The sequence below is a fragment of the Somniosus microcephalus genome, chromosome 6, assembly GCF_052327205.1.
Source record: "Somniosus microcephalus isolate GS21.2 chromosome 6, FLI_Smic_1.0, whole genome shotgun sequence".
Lineage (NCBI taxonomy): Eukaryota > Metazoa > Chordata > Chondrichthyes > Squaliformes > Somniosidae > Somniosus > Somniosus microcephalus.
The window spans coordinates 277317931-277339372 of NC_140992.1; the positions used below are offsets into that span (position 1 = coordinate 277317931).

Sequence of the window (21442 nt, forward strand, 5' to 3'; positions counted from 1 at the left end):
AACATTGTCGGAAAATGTTCCATTTGTCTAGAACGCTGCCCATCAAATGTCAAAGAGCCCATGATACCTCACCGTATCCCAGACAGGCCCTGGCAGGTCGCAGCAACGGATCTGTTCACATGGAACAACGAGGACTACATAGTGACTGTTGATTACTACAGCAGATTTTTTGAACTGGACAAGCTTCAGAGCACCACATTTGCAGCTGTGATCCACAAGCTAAAGGCAGCCTTTGCCAGGCATGGCATGGTAGAGACTTTAGTCTCAGACAACGGCCCCCAATACAAATCAAAAGAGTTCAAGTCGTTTGCCAAGGCATGGGATTTCACACATGCCACATCAAGCCCACATTACCCTCAAAGTAATGGCCTTGCTGAAAAAACTGTCCAGATTGCAAAAACACTCATGGGCAAAGCCAAAGTGGACAAAAGAGACCCCTACATCAGTCTCCTTGAGTACCGCAACACTCCGGTTGACAACTTCAAGTCACCAGCATAGCTGTTGATGAGCCGCAGACTTCGCTCAATCCTTCCAAGCACCAACCAGCAGCTGCAGCCAGAGGTCGTCAGCTGCAAGCAAGTGCATGCAAAACGTGTACAGAGACAGCAACACCAAAAGAGATACTATGACAGGTCAGCTAGACTACTGCCGCCGCTGCACAATGGAGAATCCGTCAGAATCCAGGAGCATGACTACTGGAAGCCAGCAGTCGTCATCCAGCCAGCTGACACTGAGCGATCGTATCACGTCCGCACCCCAGAAAGACAGGTGTACCGCCGCAATCACAGGCACCTCCTGAACACCAAGGAACAACACCGTCATTCCGACGAGAGGTCAAGCCTAGAGTTATCCTTGACTTCTGAACTGCCAAAGGGTGTAGGCGGATCGCTGCCCTAAAAAAAACTGTACATCATTATTGAAACGTTGAGATGTTTTCAGTGCTAGTTAAACGTAGTGTTTAATTATATGTTGATGCTACTGAGAACATTATGTAGAAGAAAGGTTCAAAAGTAATGCATAAGATTATTCTTTTAAAAGAAAGGGGATGTAACATTTGCATATTGATTTATCATTGGCCCGCAGGCATCTGTAAGGAATACCTATTATATTCACATGTGATCACATGCTGAGTTGTCATTGGCCTGCAGGCATCTGTAAGGACTGCTATTGTTTAGAAGACCCAGGGGCCCTGACTCCATCTTGTCCACACGGTGCTGTAATGCTGTGAGTCAGAACAAACCTGATGCTTCATAAAAGAGTTTAAACTGTAATACTCTGTTGTCCTGCAATTTATTATTTTTGTACAAAGTGTGCAAAACAAGACAAAATGCACCCACTATTAGAGCCAGGGGAACTTAAACAGCAGAAGAGAGGAGACTGGGGAGCTCCTTTGCCATCCTTGGCCATCTGTTGCCATTCTTTGCTCTTTTTCCCCCCAGTCACCTCTCTTCTGCTGTTTAACCAAATTAGTAACAATACTGTGGAGGAGGAATTCCTAGAGTGTATACGGGATGGTTTCCTGGACCAATATGTCGAGGAACCAACTAGAGATCAGGCCATCTTAGACTGGGTATTATGTAATGAGAAAGGATTAATTAGCAATCTTGTTGTGCGAGGCCCCTTGGGGAGGAGTGATCATAATATGATAGAATTCTTTATTAAGATGGAGAGTGAAGTAGTTGACTCAGAGACTAGGGTCCTGAATTTAAATAAAGGAAACTACGATGGTATGAGGCACGAGTTGGGTAGGATTGATTGGGGAATGTTACTCAAAGGGTTGACGGTGGATAGGCAATGGCAAACATTTAAAGATCGCATGGATGAACTACAGAATTTGTTCATCCCTGTTTGGCATAAAAATAAAACAAAAAAGGTGACTCAACCGTGGCTAACAAGGGAAATTAGGGATAGCATAAGATCCAAGGAGAGGACATATAAATTGGCCAGAAAAAGCAGTAAACCTGAGGATTGGGAGCAGTTTAGGATTCAGCAAAGGAGGGCAAAGGGATTAATTAAGAGGGGGGAAATAGATTATGAGAGTAAGCTTTCAGGGAACATAAAAACTGACTGTAAAAGCTTCTATAGGTATGTGAAGAGAAAAAGATTGGTGAAGTCAAGCGTAGGTCCCTTGCAGTCAGAATCAGGGGAATTTATAATGGGGAACAAAGAAATGGCAGACCAATTAAATACATACTTTAGATCTGTCTTCACAAAGGAGGACACAAATAACCTCCCAGAGATGTCGGGGAACATAGGGTCTAATGAGAGGGAGGAATTGAATGAAATCAGTATTTGTAGGGAAATGGTGTTAGGGAAATTGACGGGATTGAAGGCCAATAAATCCCCAGGGCCTGATAATCTACATCCTAGGGTACTTAAGGAAGTGGCCCTAGAAATAGTAGATGCATTGCTGGTCATCATCCAAAATTCTATAGACTCTGGAACAGTTCCCATGGATTGGAGGATAGCTAATATAACCCCACTATTCAAAAAAGGTGGTAGAGAGAAAACGGGGAATTATAGACCGGTAAGCCTGCCATCGGTAGTGGGGAAAATGCTAGAGTCCATTATAAAAGATGTAATAACAGAGCACTTGGAAAACGGTGATAGGATCGGACAAAGTCAACATGGATTTACAAAAGGTAAATCATGCTTGACTAATCTACTGGAATTTTTTGAGGATGTAACTGGTAAAATAGATAAGGGAGAACCGGTGGATGTGGTGTATTTGGACTTTCAGAAGGCTTTCGATAAGGTCCCGCATAAGAGATTAGCATGCAAAGTTAAAGCACATGGGATTGGGAGTAAGGTACTGTCTTGGATAGAGAACTGGTTGGCCGACAGGAAGCAAAGAGTTGGAATAAACGGGTCTTTTTCCGAGTGGCAGGCAGTGACTAGTGGGGCACCGCAAGGATCGGTGCTAGGACCCCAGCTATTCACAATATATATAAATGATCTAGACGAGGGAACTAGATGTAAAATCTCCAAGTTTGCAGATGACACAAAGCTGGGTGGGCGTGTGTGCTGTGAGGAGGATGCAGAGAAACTCCAGTATGATTTGGACAGGTTGGGGGATTGGGCAAATGCATGGTAAATGCAGTATAATGTGGATAAATGCGAGGTTATCCACTTTGGTGGCATAAACAGGAAGACAGATTATTATCTGAACGGCAATAGATTGGGAAAAGGGGAAGTGCAACGAGACCTGGTTGACACGGCCCTCGACCGTATCCGTTCTATCTCCCGCACTTCTGCCCTCACCCCTGCCCCTCCCTCCCGGAACCACGATAGGGTTCCCCTTGTCCTCACCTTTCACCCCACCAGCCTCCACATTCAATGGATCATCCTCCGCCATTTCCGCCACCTCCAACGTGATCCCACCACCAAACGCATCTTTGCCTCACCTCCCCTTTCAGCATTCCGTAGGGACCACTCCTTCCGAGACACCCTAGTCCACTCCTCTATCACCCCCAGCAGCCCTTCCCCTTCGCCTGGCACTTTCCCGTGCAAGCACAGGAGATGCAACACCTGCTCTTATACCGCCCCCCTTCCCACTGTCCAGGGCCCCAAACACCCCTTCCAGGTGAAACAGCGATTTACTTGTACTTCTTGCAATCTAGTATACTGTATTCGCTGCTCACGATGCAGTCTCCTCTACATTGGGGAGACCAAATGCAGATTAGGCGACCGCTTTGCGGAACACCTCCGTTCAGTCCGTTCCGGTCGCCTGTCATTTTAATTCACCGCCCCATTCCCACTCGGACCTCACTATCCTTGGCCTCTTGTATTGTTCCACGGAAGCTCAACGTAAACTCGAGGAACAGCACCTCATCTTCCGATTAGGCACTTTACAGCCTTCTGGACTCAACATAGAGTTCAACAATTTCAGATCATAACCTCAGCCCCTATCATAGAAACATAGAAACATAGAAGATAGGAGCAGGAGTAGGCCATTCGGCCCCTCGAGCCTGCTCCGCCATTCAATGCAATCATGGCTGATCATCCAAATTCAGTACCCTGTCACTGCTTTCTCCCCATATCCCTTGATCCCTTTAGCCTTAAGAAATATATCCAACTCCTTCTTGAATATATTTAATGAATTGGCCTCTACTGCCTTCTGTGGTAGAGAATTCCACAGGTTCACCACTCTCTGGGTGAAGAAATTCCTCCTCATTTCTGTCCTAAATGGCTTACCCCTTATCCTTAGACTGTGACCCCTAGTTCTGGACTCCCCAACCATCGGGAACATCCTTCCTGCATCTAGTCTGTCCAGTCCTGTCAGAATTTTATAAGTTTCAATGAGATCCCCTCTCATTCTTCTAAACTCCAGCGAGTACAAGCCCAAACGACCCAATCTCTTCTCATACGTCATTCCTGCCATCCCAGGTATCAGCCTGGTGAATCTTCGCTGAACACCCTCCATGGCAAGAACATCCTTCCTCAGATAAGGCGACTAAAACTGCACACAATACTCAAGATGTGGTCTCACCAAGGCCCTGTACAACTGCAGCAAGACATCCTTGTTCCTGTACTCAAACCCTCTTGCTACGAAGGCCAACATACCATTTGCCTTCTTAACCGCCTGCTGCACCTGCATGCTTACCTTCAGTGACTGGTGCACAAGGACACCCAGGTCTCGTTGCACTTCCCCTTCTCCCAATCTATTGCCATTCAGATAATAATCTGCCTTCCTGTTTTTGACACCAAATTGGATAACCTCACATTTATCCACATTATATTGCATCTGCCATGCTTCTACCCAATCACCCAACCTGTCCAAATCACAGAATCACAGAAACCCCACAGTGCAGATAGAGGCCATTTCGGCCCATCGAGCCTGCACCGACACATATCCCACCCGATCCCCGTAACCCCATGTATTTAATCCCCCTAACACTAAGGGTCAATTTATCACAGCCAATCAACCTAACCCGCACATCTTTGGACTGTGGGAGGAAACCGGAGCACCCGAAGGAAACCCACGCAAACACGGGGAGAATGTGCAAACTCCACACAGACAGTCACCCGAGGCCGGATTCGAACCCGGGTCCCTGGCGCTGTGAGGCAACAGTGCTAACCACTATGCCACCATGCTGGAGTTTCTCGGCATCCTCCTCACAGCACACACCCTCACCCAGCTTTGTGTCATCTCCAAACTTGGAGATATTACATCTAGTTCCCTTATCTAGGTCATTAATATATATTGTGAATAGCTGGGGTGCAAGGACCGATCCCTGCGGTACCCCACTAGTCACTGCCTGCCACTCGGAAAAAGACCCGTTTTTTCCAATTCTTTGCATTCTGTCTGCCAACCAGTTCTCTATCCAAGTCAATACCTTGCCCCCAATCCCATGTGCCTTAACTTTACACGCTAATCTCTTATGCGGGACCTTGTCGAAAGCCTTCTGAAAGTCCAAATACACCACATCCACTGGTTCTCCCTTATCTATTTTACCAGTTACATCCTCAAAAAATTCCAGTAGATTAGTCAAGCACGATTTACCTTTTGTAAATCCATGTTGACTTTGTCCGATCCTATCACTGTTTTCCAAGTGCTCTGCTATTACATCTTTTATAATAGACTCTAGCATTTTCCCCACTACCGATGTCAGGCTTACAGGTCTGTAATTCCCCGTTTTCTCTCTACCACCTTTTTTGAATAGTGGGGTAACATTAGTTACCCTCCAATCCATGGGTACTGTTCCAGATTCCATCGAATGTTGGAAGATGACCAGCAATGCATCTACTATTTCTAGGGCCACCTCCTTAAGTACCCTAGGATGTAGATTATCATATTTCTATATATATATTTTATCCACACTTTTGGTTTGTGCCTTTTCCTCTCTCTCTCTCTCCCACATGGCAGCTGTCTCTCACTCTGCCAGCGCATTCCACACTTCATCTAGAGCCATCCTTTGTCTCTTCACCTGTCCTATTACCATCTCGTCTCGCCTTGAATATCTCTTCATGTCTCTTCACTTCCCTTTTGTTCTTTCTCCCCCATTTCCCAGCCCCCAAACTGCCCTTTGTTTCATTTCCTGCCTTTTTTTCCTCAGTTCTGAAGAAGGGTTTCGACCCGAAACGTTGACTCTATTTCTCTCTCCACGGATGTTGCCTGGCCTGCTGAGTTTTTCCAGCGTCTTCTGTTGTTATTTCGAGACCTGGGTGTCCTTGTGCACCAGTCCTTGAAGGTAAGCATGCAGGTGCAGCAGGCGGTTAAGAAGGCAAATGGTATGTTCGCCTTCGTAGCGAGAGGGTTTGAGTACAGGAACAAGGATGTCTTGCTACAGTTGTACAGGGCCTTGGTGAGACCACACCTTGGCCTAGAAATTCAGTATAGCCACTTTTGGGGCGGTAAAGTCGGGCGGCCGCTAAAGTTTGCGCCCGGCGCAAAGTCGAGCCCCCTTTGCCGATATTCAGTTGCATCGCCCGAAGAGGTTGCTGCTGCGCTAAAACAGGCGATGCACGACTATCATTAGGCGCTAAGCCGGCAGCCCGGGGCGCTAACACCGGAAGTTGGGCGCAGGGCAGGTGCGGCGAGCTGCTGATTGCCGGCAGACACTCTGGCTCCGGTGAGCTCTTAAAGGGGGAGGGTGGATTTATTTTTTTGAAAGGCCGAGACTAGTGTATTTGTGTTTTTGGGGAGGGCTTCTCTCCATCAGTTTGTTATGTGGTACCGGTCTTCTTCTTCTTCTTCTTCTTCTTCTTCTTCTTCTTCTTCTTCTTCTTCTTCTTCTTCTTCTTCTTCTTCTTCTTCTTCTTCTTCTTCTTCTTCTTCTTCTTCTTCTTCTTCTTCTTCTTCTTCTTCTCTCTCCTCCTCCTCCTCCTCCTCCTCCTCTTCCTCCCAAAGAAGGAGTGTTGCAAAACGGCTGCCTTTTCTACTGCAGGAGTGCCCTTTAATTTGCGCTCCCCGCAGCCCGCATCAGCTGAGCACCGTTCGACTCAACAGTCGCTAGGGCCGCCAGGCGCACAATGGGGCGGCGCGAGTGAAGTTCCGGTTCCGGGCGCACAAAGGGCGTTGCACGACGAAATGACGTCATGATCTGCGCGCGCAGATCAGCGCGCGCAATGACTTTGCGCCGGCGCTAAATGTCTACTGGTGCAGCAGGCGGTTAAGAAGGCAAATGGTATGTTGGTCTTCATAGCGAGAGGGTTCGAGTACAGGAGCAAGGATGTCTTGCTGCAGTTGTACAGGGCCTTGGTGAGACCACACCTTGAGTATTGTGTGCAGTTTTGGTCGCCTTATCTGAGGAAGGATGTTCTTGCCATGGGGAGTGCAGCAGAAGATTCACAGACTGATACCTGGGATGGCAGGAATGACGTATGAGGAGAGATTGGGTCGATTAGGCTTATATTCGCTAGAGTTTAGAAGAATTAGAGGGGATCTCATTGAAAATTCTAACAGGACTAGACAGACTAGATGCAGGAAGAATGTTCCCGATGGTCGGGGAGTCCAGAACCAGGGGTCGCAGTCTAAGGATAAGGGGTAAGCCATTTAGGACTGAGATGAGGAGGAATTTCTTCACCCAGAGAGTGGTGAACCTGTGGAATTCTCTACCACAGAAGGCAGTTGAGGCCAATTCATTAAATATATTCAAGAAGGAGTTAGATATATTTCTTAAGGCTAAAGGGATCAAGGGATATGGGGAGAAGGCAGGGACAGGGTACTGAATTTGGATGATCAGCCATGATCTCATTAAATGGCGGAGCAGGCTCAAGGAGCCGAATGGCCTGCTCCTGCTCCTATCTTCTATGTTTCTATGTAATGGGCCCATGTTTACTCTTCCTATTTACATACCTATAGAAACGTTTGCAATTTTTTTTTGTCCCTTGCTAATATAATCTCATATTATTTTTTCTCTTTCCTTAATAATTTCTTGGCTCTCCTTTGCTGATTTCTAAAATCCTCCCAATCCTCAGGCTTACTACTCTTTTTGGCAACATTCCTTTTATCGAGTGTCAGCTGTTTAGAACAGTTGTGGGTTCAAGTCCCACTCCAGAGATTTGAGCATAAAATCTAGGCTGACACTCCAGTGTGAGTCCTGAGGGAGTGCTGCACTGCCGGAGGTGCCGTCTTTCAGATGAGCTGTTAAACCGAGACCCTGTCTGCTCTCTCAAGTGGACGTGAAGGATCCCGCGGCACTATTTAGAAGAAGAGCAGGGAGTTCTCCCCGGTGTCCTGGGGCCAATATTTATCCCTCAATCAACATCACTAAAACAGATGATCTGGTCAGTATCACATTGCTGTTTGTGGGAGCTTGCTGTGCACAAATTGGCTGCCGTGTTTCCCACATTACAACAGTGACTCCACTTCATTGGCTGTAAAGTGTTTTGAGATGTCCGGTGGTCATGAAAGGCGCTATATAAATGCAAGTCTTTCTTTCTAATACTATCTTTAACTTCTCTTGTTAGCCACAGTTGGACCACTTTTCCTGTGGGGTTTTTGTGCCTTTAACGGAATGTATATTTGTTGTAAATTATGTATTAATTCTTTAAATGCTAGCCATTGCTTGTCTACCGTCATACCCTTTAATGTAGTTTCCCAATCTACCTTAACCAACTCGCCCCTCATACCTACGTAGTTTGCTTTGTTTAGATTTAAGACCCTAGTTTTGGATTTAACTAAATCACTTTCAAACTGGAGATGTGGTAGAAGATCAGCTATGATCTCATTGAATGGCGGATCAGGCTCGAGGGGCCAAATGGCCGACTCCTGCTTCTATTTCTTATGTTCTTTGTACTCCACAGTGGGTATGGTAGCATAGTGGTTATGTTACTGGACTAGTAATCTAGTAGACTTGGACTAATGATCTGCAGGACAAAAATTCCAATTCCCACCATGGCAGCTGGGGAATTTAAATTCAGTTAATTAAATAAATCTGGAATAAAAAGCTAGTATCAGTAATCAGAAAACGTTAGTGGGAGTGGTATATAGACCTCCAAACAGTAATGTGGAGGTTGGGGATGGCATTAAAAGGGAAATTAGAGAAGCGTGCAATAAGGGCACAGCAGTCATCATGGGTGACTTTAATCTACATATAGATTGGGCTAACCAAATTAGTAACAATACTGTGGAGGAGGAATTCCTGGAGTGTTTACGGGATGGTTTCCTGGACCAATATGTCGAGGAACCAACCAGAGATTAGGTCATCTTAGACTGGGTATTATGTAACGAGAAAGGATTAATTAGCAATCTTGTTGTACGAGGCCCCTTGGGTCGGAGCGATCATAATATGATCGAATTCTTCATTAAGATGGAGAATGAAGTAGTTAACTCAGAGACTAGGGTCCTGAATTTAAATAAAGGAAACTACGATGGTCTGAGGCGTGAGTTGGGTAGGATTGATTGGGAAATGTCACTCAAAGGGTTGACGGTGGATAGGCAATGGCAAACATTCAAAGACCGCATGGATGAACTACAGAATTTGTTCATCCCTGTTTGGCATAAAAATAAAACAAAAAAAGTGACTCAACCGTGGCTAACAAGGGAAATTAGGGATAGCATAAGATCCAAGGAGAGGACATATAAATTGGCCAGAAAAAGCAGTAAACCTGAGGATTGGGAGCAGTTTAGGATTCAACAAAGGAGGACAAAGGGATTAATTAAGAAAGGGAAAATAGAATATGAGAGTAAGCTTGCAGGGAACATAAAAACTGACTGTAAAAGCTTTTATAGATATGTGAAGAGAAAAAGATTGGTGAAGTCAAGCTTAGGTCCCTTGCAGTCAGAATCAGGGGAATTTATAATGGGGAACAAAGAAATGGCTGACCAATTAAATACATATTTTGGTTCTGTCTTCACAAAGGAGGACACAAATAACCTCCCAGAGATGTCGGGGAACATAGGGTCTGATGAAAGGGTGGAACTGAAAGAAATCAGTATTAGTAGGGAAATGGTGTTAGGGAAATTGATGGGATTGAAGGCCGATAAATCCCCAGGACCTGATAATCTACATCCTAGGGTACTTAAGGAAGTGGCCCTAGAAATAGTCGATGCATTGCTGATCATCTTCCAACATTCGATGGAATCTGGAACAGTACCCATGGATTGGAGGGTAGCTAATGTTACCCCACTATTCAAAAAAGGTGGTCGAGAGATAACGGGGAATTACAGACCGGTAAGCCTGACATCGGTAGTGGGGAAAATGCTAGAGTCCATTATAAAAGATGTAATAGCAGAGCACTTGGAAAACAGTGACAGGATCGGACAAAGTCAACATGGATTTACGAAAGGTAAATCGTGCTTGACTAATCTACTGGAATTTTTTGAGGATGTAACTGGTAAAATAGATAAGGGAGAACCAGTGGATGTGGTGTATTTAGACTTTCAGAAGGCTTTCGATAAGGTCCCGCATAAGAGATTAGCGTGTAAAGTTAAGGCACATGGGATTGGGGGCAAGGTATTGACTTGGATAGAGAACTGGTTGGCAGACAGAAAGCAAAGAATTGGAATAAACGGGTCTTTTTCTGAGTGGCAGGCAGTGACTAGTGGGGTACTGCAGGGATCGGTCCTTGGACCCCAGCTATTCACAATATATATTAATGATCTAGACAAGGGAACTAGATGTAATATCTCCAAATTTGCAGACGACACAAAGCTGGGTGTGGGCATGTGTGCTGTGAAGAGGATGTCGAGAAACTACAGGATGATTTGGACAGGTTGGATGATTGGGCAGAAGCATGGCAGATGCAATATAACGTGGATAAATGTGAGGTTATCCAATTTGGTGGCAAAAACAGGAAGGCAGATTATTATCTGAATGGCAATAGATTGGGAGAAGGGGAAGTGCAACGAGACCTGGGTGTCCTTGTGCACCAGTCGCTGAAGGTAAGCATGCAGGTGCAGCAGGCGGTTAAGAAGGCAAATGGTATGTTGGCCTTCGTAGCGAGAGGGTTTGAGTACAGGAACAAGGATGTCTTGCTGCAGTTGTACAGGGCCTTGGTGAGACCACATCTTGAGTATTGTGTGCAGTTTTAGTCGCCTTATCTGAGGAAAGACATTCTTGCCATGGAAGGAGTTCAGCGAAGATTCACCAGGCTGATACCTGGGATGGCAGGAATGACGTATGAGGAGAGATTGGGACGATTGGGCTTGTACTCGCTGGAGTTTAGAAGAATGAGAGGGGATCTCATTGAAACTTATAAAATTCTGACAGGACTGGACAGACTAGCTGCAGGAAGGATGTTCCCGATGGCGGGGGAGTCCAGAACCAGGGGTCACAGTCTCAGGATACGGGGTAGGCCACTTAGGACAGAAATGAGGAGGAATTTCTTCACCCAGAGAGTGGTGAACCTGTGGAATTCTCTACCACAGAAGGCAGTTGAGGCCAATTCATTAAATATATTCAAGAAGGAGTTAGATATATTTCTTAAGGCTAAAGGGATCAAGGGATATGGGGAGAAGGCAGGGACAGGGTACTGAATTTGGATGATCAGCCATGATCTCATTGAATGGTGGAGCAGGCTCGAGGGGCCGAATGGCCTACTCCTGCTCCTATCTTCTATGTTTCTATGTTTCTATGTAAGGGCGGCAGGTTCCCTTCCCTGAAGGACATTAGTGAACCAGTTGGGTTTTTGCGACAACCCAGCAGCTTTCATGGTCATTTTATCCGGTGCCAGCTCCACAAATAACCAGATTTATTGAACTCAATTTCCCAATTTGCCCTGGTGGGATTTAAATCACAACCTCTGGGTTGCTGGTTAAGGGCGATAACTACTAGGCTACAGTTCATCACTGAAAGAGGGGACAAATTGCTGCAACAGCCTTTGCTGGAAGTGTGTGGGTGTTGGTACCTAATCTCTGGGATTCCCTCTCCAAACCTCTTCTCCTCTCTGTGTTAGCTGTGGCTCAGTGAGTAGCACACTCTCTCACCTGCGAGTCAGAAGATTCAGGAAACTCTCTTTTTACCGGCACCTAAATAACCGGAACTCTCTCTTAACCGGCAAAATTCAGGAGTAGGTTCAGGTAAGTTTTACTTCATATTAGTGGCCGTGTAACTGGGGTTCCTGCACCTGTTGCCATGCAACAGGGACGCCTGGATCTGTGGCCGTGTATGGGGCTCTCGTACCTTAGTAAGTATACCTCTCTGTAACCCGGACTTTTTGATCAACCGGCACCACGCCGGTTCCGTCGGTGCTGGATAAAACAAAGTTTCCTGTTGTAGGTTCAAGCCCCACTCCAGATACTTGAGCACAATAATCTAGGCTGACAATCCAGTGCTGTGGGGGGCGCCCCACTGTCAGAGGTGCTGTCTTTTGGATGAGACGTTAAACTGAGGCCCCGTCTGCTCTCTCAGGTGGACGTAAAAAAATCCCATGGCCACTATTTCGAAGAAGAGCAGGGGAGCTCTCCCCGGTGTTCTGGCCAATATTTATCCCTCAATCAACATCACTAAAACAGATTATCTGGTCATTATCACATTGCTGTTTGTGGGAGCTTGCTGTGTGCAAATTGACTGGCCTATTTCCTGCATTACAGCAGTGACTACACTTCAAAAAGTATTTCATTGGCTATAAAGCATTTTGGGACGTCCTGAGGTCGTGAAAGGTGCTATATAAATGCAAGTCTTTCTTTCTTTCTTCCTCTATTTCCTCCTTTAAGACGCTCCTTAAAACCTACCTCTTTGAGCAAGCTTTTGGTCACCTGCCCTAATATCTTATGTGGCTCGGTGTCAAATTGTGTTTGATAATCGCTCCTGTGAAACACCTTGGGACATTTTACCATGTTAAAGGCATAATATAAATGCAAGTTGTTGGTAAGGACAGGATTGGCCTCCGCTGTGATTCCCATAGTGGTAGAATAGCCCTCTGACACTCACTCTCGTGCTCCCACACTGGGAAGACACCTGCAAACAGTCAGCACCCTCAGGGGCATTTTTATTAAATTAGTTTCTAAAAAAAATTTGAATATAATGTATATCCAATAATGTTAATTCATCCGGTTCCTGCTCATGTAGATTTGCGAGATGCACTAGCAGCTCCACTCCCCCACCTCCCACTCTGTTGTCTGGGCAACAGGTTCTCAAGACATTTGAGCCAGAATCTGACCTTACGCCGACCCCGAATTCTTGGCAGGACTGAGATTGGGATGGGTCTTTTACTGCTGGGCCATGAAGCTAAATCTGTCTCCGAGGCTCAGTTTCCTCATTTGAGCCAAACACGTCTTGTCCCCTCAACAAGCATTCACTCTCGGTGATTCCCAAATCCATCCAACACTTGAATCCGTCCCCCATATCTGGGGAGACTCTACTAACCCCCCGCCACCCCCCCCCGCCACCCTGGGACAGGATACAAGAGAAAACTTGTTGGAGAGTTGATCACACTTGAGCGTCTAAAAGAAAGACTCGCATTTCTACAGAACCTTTCACCACCTCAGGATGTCCCAAAGCTTCACAGCCAATGAAGTATTAGTTGAAGTGTAGTCACTGTTGTATTGTAGGAAACGCAGCAATTTGCGCACAGCAAGCTCCCATAAACAGCAATGAGCTAAATTACCAGATAAATCTGTTTTAGTGATGTTGGTTGAGGGATAAATATTGGTCAGGACACCGGGGAGAACTCCCCCTGCTCTTCTTCGAAATAGTGCCGTGGGATCTTTTACATCTGTAGTGTATGTACCTTTAAGGGGAGAACTACTTGTTACAGCTCCTGTATACTGTAGTACCGGCAGTGACCACACCTGTATATAAACCCTGAGTAGGGATCTGTACTTTAGTTTTAGAGTAACCTGCATCCAGTAAACACCTGTTGATTGTTCCTCTGCAGTCTCTGTCGATTTATTGAAGGACACCATACATCAAAATTCACGGATTTAACACTGGCGACGAGTCGATTCGAACCTACCTGCAACTCTGTAGAAGAAGACCGATTCCACCAGTGCGGGCGTCGACCATCCGGAGAGGACTTGAACATCGCAGAGGAGGCTGTGGAGAGCTGGGCTTGGTTCCCCAGTCGCGACGATCCAGCACAGTGGGCTGGCAGCAGGTATGGCGCAGACCCTTCCCGGATGGCGGCGGCTGGAGCCGACCGACGGCACAGAAAAAAGCCGAGCAGCGTCGACGGGGTAAGAGAGAGGGTAAAGCGCACAGGGCGCAGCCGGGGTTGAAGACCGAGCGGCGTCAACGAGAGAGGGGAAAACGCGCAGAGCGCGGCCAGGGTTTCAAGGGCTGAGCAGCGTCCGCGGGGGAAGAAAGGAAGCGCGGGAGATGCCATTTTTAGCCAGTCTAACCACACCCAGGGATGCCGAAGAGTGGCAGTGTCACAGCGTTCAACAATGATGTCGAAGATTGGGCAACATATATAGAACGCGTAGAAGTGTACTGTAAGGCAAATGAAGTGCCAGATGCCAGGAAAGCACTGGTATTGTTGAATTCCACGGGTGCAAAAGCGTATGGCTTACTGCGAAACCTAGTAACCCCAGAGAAGCCAGTGGAAAAGGATTTTGAAAGCATAGTGGCAATCCTACAGGACCACTTAAACCCCACACCGCTGCTGATAGCAGAAAGATTTAAGTTTCACAAAAGGAACCAGCATAAAGACGAAAGTAATGCTGAGTATTTAATGGAACTGCGCAAACTATTGAAACACTGCCAGTTTGGAACAGGACTAGCAGATACTTTAAGGGACAAGTTTGTGTGTGGGCTTCAAAGTGAAGGAACCCAGAAACGGCTTCTATCAGAAAAGGATCTTACACTGGACAAGGCTTTCAGCATGGCAGTATCACACGAAGCAGCCGCACGGGGCGCTGCAGAGATACAACGGAGACCGCAAGATTCTGGCACAAATGAAATGTCATATGGAGCAGTGAAGTGTTATCGCTGCGGCAGAACAACACACGACCATAAGGATTGTTGGTTCAAGGACCAAGTGTGCAGACAGTGTGGAAAAGTAGGACACATAGCAAGTGTCTGCAGGCTGGGAAAGAAAACCAGCAGCAAGAAATCTCCACAGGAGAAGTACAAAAAGGTACATAAGGTGACGGAGAGTAGTTCAGACGAACAGAAAAGTGATACAGACTCCGGAAGCAAGGAGCTGGGTTGTCTGAAACGACATAATGTAATCAAAATGGAGGATCACCAAACTATCTGGGTCACGCTCAAGATAGACTGAGTCCAAGTGAAAATGGAATTGGACACCGGATCAGCCCTAACAGTCATAAACCGAAGGGACTACAAGCGGCTATTCTCACATATACCCTTGAGAGATACAGAGATTGTCTTGAAGACGTACACGGGGCAAAAAGTCTACCCCAAAGGAAAAATAAGGGTGAACGTGATATACAACAGCAAGGAAACACCAAAAATGGACCTATATGTATTGCCAGATGGAGGACCACCACTACTAGAGCATGAATGGATCCGGAAGATACAGCTAGATTGGCATTCCATACAAGCACTGACTGTAGATGCCAAAAAGGATGACGACGTCACACTTGGACGATGGTCAAAAATGCTAACTGACGCACAAGAAGTGTTCCAGGAGGGACTCGGAACACTAAAAGGCATAACGGCGACGATCAAAATAGAGGAAAATGCAAGCCCAAAGTTTTTTAAGGCCAGACCAGTACCTTATGCGATCCGCCCAGCCGTCGAAGCAGAGCTGGAAGGTTTGGAACGTTCAGGAGTACTATCCAAAGTGGACTGGAGCGAGTGGGCTACACCCATCGTTCCTGTAATGAAGAGGTCGTTGAGTAATACACCTGGGGAACCAAAGAAGGTTCGCATCTGTGGGGACTTTAAGGTGACAGTGAACCCAGTCCTTCACACTGTACAATATCCGCTTCCGCGGATTGAAGATATTTTTGCCTCGCTATCTGGAGGGAAACGCTTCACTAAGATTGATCTGGCCCAAGCATACCTGCAAATGGAGGTAGAAGAAGCCTCGAAACAGTACCTCATGATCAACACTCATAAAGGTCTCTACCAATACAACCGGCTGGTGTTCAGGGTAGCATCAGCTCTGGCTATTTGGCAAAGGGCAATGGATCAAGTCCTGCAAGGGATTCCAGGGACCCAGTGTTATTTGGGCGACATCCTGGTCACGGGCGAAAATGACAGTGATCACCTCGCCAACCTGGAGCAGGTGCTCACTAGATTGAAGGATTATGGGCTCCGAGCTAATCGCCACAAATGCGAGTTTTTCCAGAAGCAGATCTCGTATTGTGGCCACGTTATTGATGAAGAGGGGTTACATAAGTCCCCTGAAAAGATTGAGGCAGTAGTCAAGGCTCCAGCACCGGAAAAGGTGTCACAACTGAGGTCGTTCCTCGGGTTGGTGAACTACTACCATAAGTTCTTGCTGAATTTGTCTACAGTACTACACCCACTGAACACCCTACTGCAAATGGGGGTACCATGGAAGTGGAATGATGAATGTAAACGAGCTTTCCAGAAGTGCAAAGAATTGATCACATCAAAAGAGGTGTTGGCTCATTTCAACCCAGCACTACCAATTCGGTTGGCGTGTGATGCATCACCCTATGGCATTGGAGCGGTGCTGTCGCACATATTCCCGGACGGCTCGGAGAGGCCAGTGGCCTTTGCGTCTCGGTCACTTACCTCAGCCGAGCGTAACTACGCCCAGATTGACAGGGAGGCCCTCAGCCTAGTGTGGGGAGTGAAAAAGTTCAACCACTATCTGCACGGGCAGAAGTTTACCTTGCTGACTGACCACCAACCACTTGTCTCCATCTTTAATCCAAAGAAGGGCGTTCCGGTGATGACTGCGCAACGGCTACAAAGATGGTCCCTTTTTCTAGGGGCGCACCAATATGATATCGAGTATAAGGGCACGAAACAGCATGGAAACACTGATGGGCTATCACGCCTGCCACTGCCTACTGCAGAGGAAGCACCAGCAGTGGATCCTGTCGAAATATTTCATTCGACTATAATTGAATGCTTGCCAGTAACTAACGCTGGTATAGAGAAGGAGACCCGAAATGACCCGACACTGTCTCGGGTATATGATTTGACGGTGAAGGGATGGCCAGCACATGGCGACTCACTGTTGCCAGCATTCTCATCCAGAAGAGAACAGCTGTCAGTATGCCAGGGGACCTTGATGTGTGGATCCCGAGTGGTAATTCCACCCAAGTTAAGGGAGAGAGTGCTCAATGAGCTTCACGAAGGCCATCTGGGAGGGGTGAAAATGAAAAGCCTTGCTAGGGCTTATGTGTGGTGGCTGGGAATCGATCAGCAAATCGAGGACCTGACAAAGAGCTGCTCAGGATGCCAGAAGGTCCAAAATGCACCACCACATGCCCCTCTACACCCATGGGAGTGGCCCTCATCTCCATGGCAACGGGTGCATATTGATTTTGCTGGTCCATTCATGGACTCAATGTTTTTAATAGCCGTGGATGCGCACTCGAAATGGCCTGAGGTGATCAAAATGTCCTCCACCACCACGGAGAAAACTATTGCAGTCCTACGGACCATATTTGCCAGGAACGGCTTGCCAGAGCAGATTTGCTCTGATAATGGACCACAGTTTGTGTCCGAAGAGTTTGGAAGATTTATGAAAAGGAATGGGGTAAGGCATTACACATCCACCCCGTATCATCCAGCCACAAATGGATTGGCTGAGAGGTTCGTACAAACCTTTAAAAAAGCAGTAAGTTCCTCGGAGTCCACATCACGGAAGACCTCTCCTGGTCCCTCAATACCTCCTCTCTGGTGAAGAAGGCCCAGCAGCACCTATATTTCCTAAGGAGGCTGAAGGGATGTAACCTGTCACCCCTGATCCTCTCTAACTTTTACCGCTGCACAATAGAGAGCATCCTGACGAACTGTATCACAGTATGGTATGGCAGCTGTAGCTACTATGACCGGAAAGCCCTGCAGTGGGTAGTCAAAACTGCCCAACGCATTACCGGCACCCGGCTACCGACCATAGAGCACATATACCAGAAACGCTGTTTACGGAGGTCACGGACCATCATCAAAGACCCTACCCACCCCAGCCACAGTCTGTTCGCCCTCCTGCCATCTGGGAGACGCTACAGATGCATTCGCACCCGAACGACCAGATTTAGGAACAGCTTCTTTCTCAGGGCTGTCATCCTACTGAACTCCACAAATAAACTCTAAAGCCTGCACATCTGCCAATGCACTTTATTATGTTTATGTTAATGTATTACAAGCCAAATGAATGTTGTATGTTTAAATGTCTCCAAATGTACACTCTCGGGAGCCGCAAGCCTACATTTCATTGTACTGCACTTGTGCACTAACAATGACAATAAAGTTGATTATGATTATGATGTGCGATGACGACATTCCAATGCAGCATAAGGTGGACAATTTCCTGTTAGCCTACAGAAATGCGACACATGCAGTCACCAACCAGACCCCGGCCATGATGTTCTTTAACCGAAGGTTGAGATCTCATCTGGATTTGCTCAGAGCAAATGTACGAAGAGATGTTGAGAATAAGCAATTCCAGCACATCAATGAGAAGCCGACAAGGAGCTTCAATGTAGGGCAACCAGTCTTGGCCCGCGACTACCGAACAGAGAAATGGCAACCAGGAACGATATGCACACGGCAGGGGCCACTAATGTACACAGTGGATGTTGGGGAGAACATTGTGAGACGCCATGTCGACCAGATCCTAGAGTCACAGGAACGAGTCAACCCCAGGTCTCGCGCACCTGGTGATGAACCCGACATACAGGTAGCATCTACCCCAGAAACAGTAGCATTGGAAGCTGATGAACCAACCGACGACAGGGGGCCAGAATCGCCTCCGCACCAAGAGCAAGACACTCAGGAAAGGCGCTATCCAGAAAGGATCAGGAAGCCGCCCCAAAGACTGAATTTATAAATGGACTATTTGCAGTTAATGTTGCATGTTAAAAGTGTTAATTGTTAAATGAATGTTATGGTACTGTTAATCTAAAAGGGGAGGAATTGTAGTGTATGTACCTTTAAGGGGAGAACTACTTTTTACAGATCCTGTATACTGTAGTACCAGCAGTGACCACACCTGTATATAAACCCTGAGTAGGGATCTGTACTTTAGTTTTAGAGTAACCTGCATCCAGTAAACACCTGTTGATTGTTCCTCTGCAGTCTCTGTCGATTTATTGAAGGACACCATACATCAAAATTCACGGATTTAACAACATCCACCTGAGAGAGCAGACGGGCCCTCGGTTTATCTACATAATAAATGTAAATTATTTATTTTTCTTTACACACAAGCTTCCTCTTGTGCTTCATATTGGATTTCATTTCATGACCTTCAGCCATGTGTTTCCCCCCTCCTTCCTTAAAGGGTTGAAGAGCCTTTAAGCGACCCGCCCCCTTTAAATGTTACCGCCCCTCTCTGCCCTGGGGTGGGTAAACCCAGCTCCGGACTGACTCCGGACTAACTGCACCCTCACATACAGGCAGGCAGACAGAAAGCATCCGCAGTATTTTGCTATTACAGAAAGCCTCTCCCGGTCGAATTGCCAATTTGGGCTGAAATCCGTGTTCACGCGCCGAACCCTGAGATCGACATCTGCATAGACTTTGTGACGTCAGCCCCTCCCCCGCGCTACGATTGGCCCAGAACGCCGCCAATCACAGCGGGTCCAGCAGCTGTGGCGCTGTTGATTGGCCGAGCCGCGCAGCCGGGGCCGGATACACTGTTGCCAGTTTCAGTGATACACTGTGTCAGTGTCTCGCCGCTCCAGCCGCCATGGCCAACGCTTTCACCGCCGATGCCAACTTCAAGGCCCTCGCAGACTGGCACAAGCGGAACTGTGGCGACCTCCGGCTACGGCAGATGTTCGAAGCCGAGCCCGACCGGTTCAGCCGCTTCAGGTGGGTTATCTCCCCTGTAATCCATCAGATTCAATGTCTCCCAGGGGGCTTTAACTTCTCCAAGGGCATGCTTGTGATTATTTCCCCACCCGGGTATTTATTTAAATTGTTACCCCCAGTTCAAGGTCGAAGTGTCTGGCTCCTTTAAACACCGTCCCGGGGTAATCCAGGTCTAACCCTGGGATCTACACCCAGTATCAATCTTTATTTGAGCCTGGGTGCCTGGTGGCTCCTCCCCTGCGGGAGGGCGAGTGCCCCAGACTCTCCGAGACCCTGCCCTCTCGGCGTGTACGTGCCGTCCGGCACGGCTGGGAAGCGCATTCACTTTCTGCTTATTCATTCTCTCTCTCTCTCTCTTTCCACATCCTGTCTAACTGCAGCACCCGTGGGTACAAGCCCCGACTTCAGGGTGGGAGTCGCCAGCACCCTGCTCAGCTGCCAGTGTTTCCCTGCAATAACCTCACCGAAAAGAAATGATTGGAGCTCTGAGTCTAATCCCAGGTAGACACTGGGCTGGCTCCATAGATATCCCCTTTTTATAGTAAACTTTAAAAGAGGAATTGGATAAGAACAGGAGGAGGCCATTCAGCCCCTTGAGCCTGTTCTGCCATTCAATGAGATCATGGCTGATCTGTGACCTAACTCTCTCTCCCCGCCTTTATCCCTTAATACCGTTGGTTAACAAAAATCTGTCGATCTCTGATTTAAAATTAACAATTGATCGAGCATCAATTGCCATTTGTGGAAGAGACTTCCAAATTTCTACCACCCTTTGTGTGTAGAAGTGTTTCCTAATTTCACTCCTAAAAGGTCTGACTCTAATTTTTGGACTCTGCCCCCTAGTCCTAGAATTCCCAACTAGTGGAAATAGTTTCTCTCTATCGACCCTGTCTAACATAAAGAAAGAAAGTGATCGATCTATTTACAGGGCAGGGGAGTGGGACTAATTGGATTGTTCTTTCAAAGAGCCGGCACAGCCACGATGGGCCGAATGGCCTCCTGTGCTGTAAGATTTTATGGTAAAGTCTGTGTTGATTGGGCCCCATTATGTTTTGGAAGTGAGGGAGATGCAGGGATCCTTTCTGGCTGGTGAGAGCGGGCAGTGACTGGCTGTGGATCGATTGATTGACCCTCTGACACAACAGGTGCTTTCCCATGGATCTTCTGCTCCCTCACCCACAAACTATAAACCGGTCTTTAATCAGTGCACTTAATTAATGTGGTATTTATGTCAGTGTGAACATGGGCTCCAGAGAATCGCAACTCCCACTGGCAGCTTTTACTGGGAGAAGCCATTCTGTAATTAGCGCAATTTGTGATCTTAATATTGTAACTGATGCTAATTAAACTCCAATAGGGAGCTCTTTTAGTTTAAATATAGGAGTGTCCAATTGCCTGAGTCCAGGCAGTTTGAGAGTGCAGCTTAATGTCAGCCCCTCTCACCCCGTGGGCATGTCTGGTTTACAGGAAGGCTTCATTCACCTTCTGATGTCGGCTAGGGTGTTACAGTGGCATTTGGGGATGTTCTAGCCAACCTCGGTCTCCGTGAGCTGACCAGAGGAGGACGAGCAGTGTTCCCACTCCTGGCCACTAGCCCCCCCCCCCCCCCCCCACTGGATTTTGGGTGCACT

General features: G+C 47.1%; 1 protein-coding gene across 1 annotated transcript in view; it reads left to right on the plus strand.

The window, feature by feature from the left end:
* The first annotated feature begins 19634 nt into the window (after positions 1–19634).
* The window catches only part of gpib (glucose-6-phosphate isomerase b), a 43140-nt gene continuing 41332 nt past the window's right edge, over positions 19635–21442 (plus strand). The window contains exon 1 of the mRNA XM_085991883.1: positions 19635–19811. Within this exon, the coding sequence (XP_085848009.1) occupies positions 19687–19811 (125 nt within the window). The 5' untranslated portion in view covers positions 19635–19686. The remainder of the gene's footprint in view (positions 19812–21442) is intronic.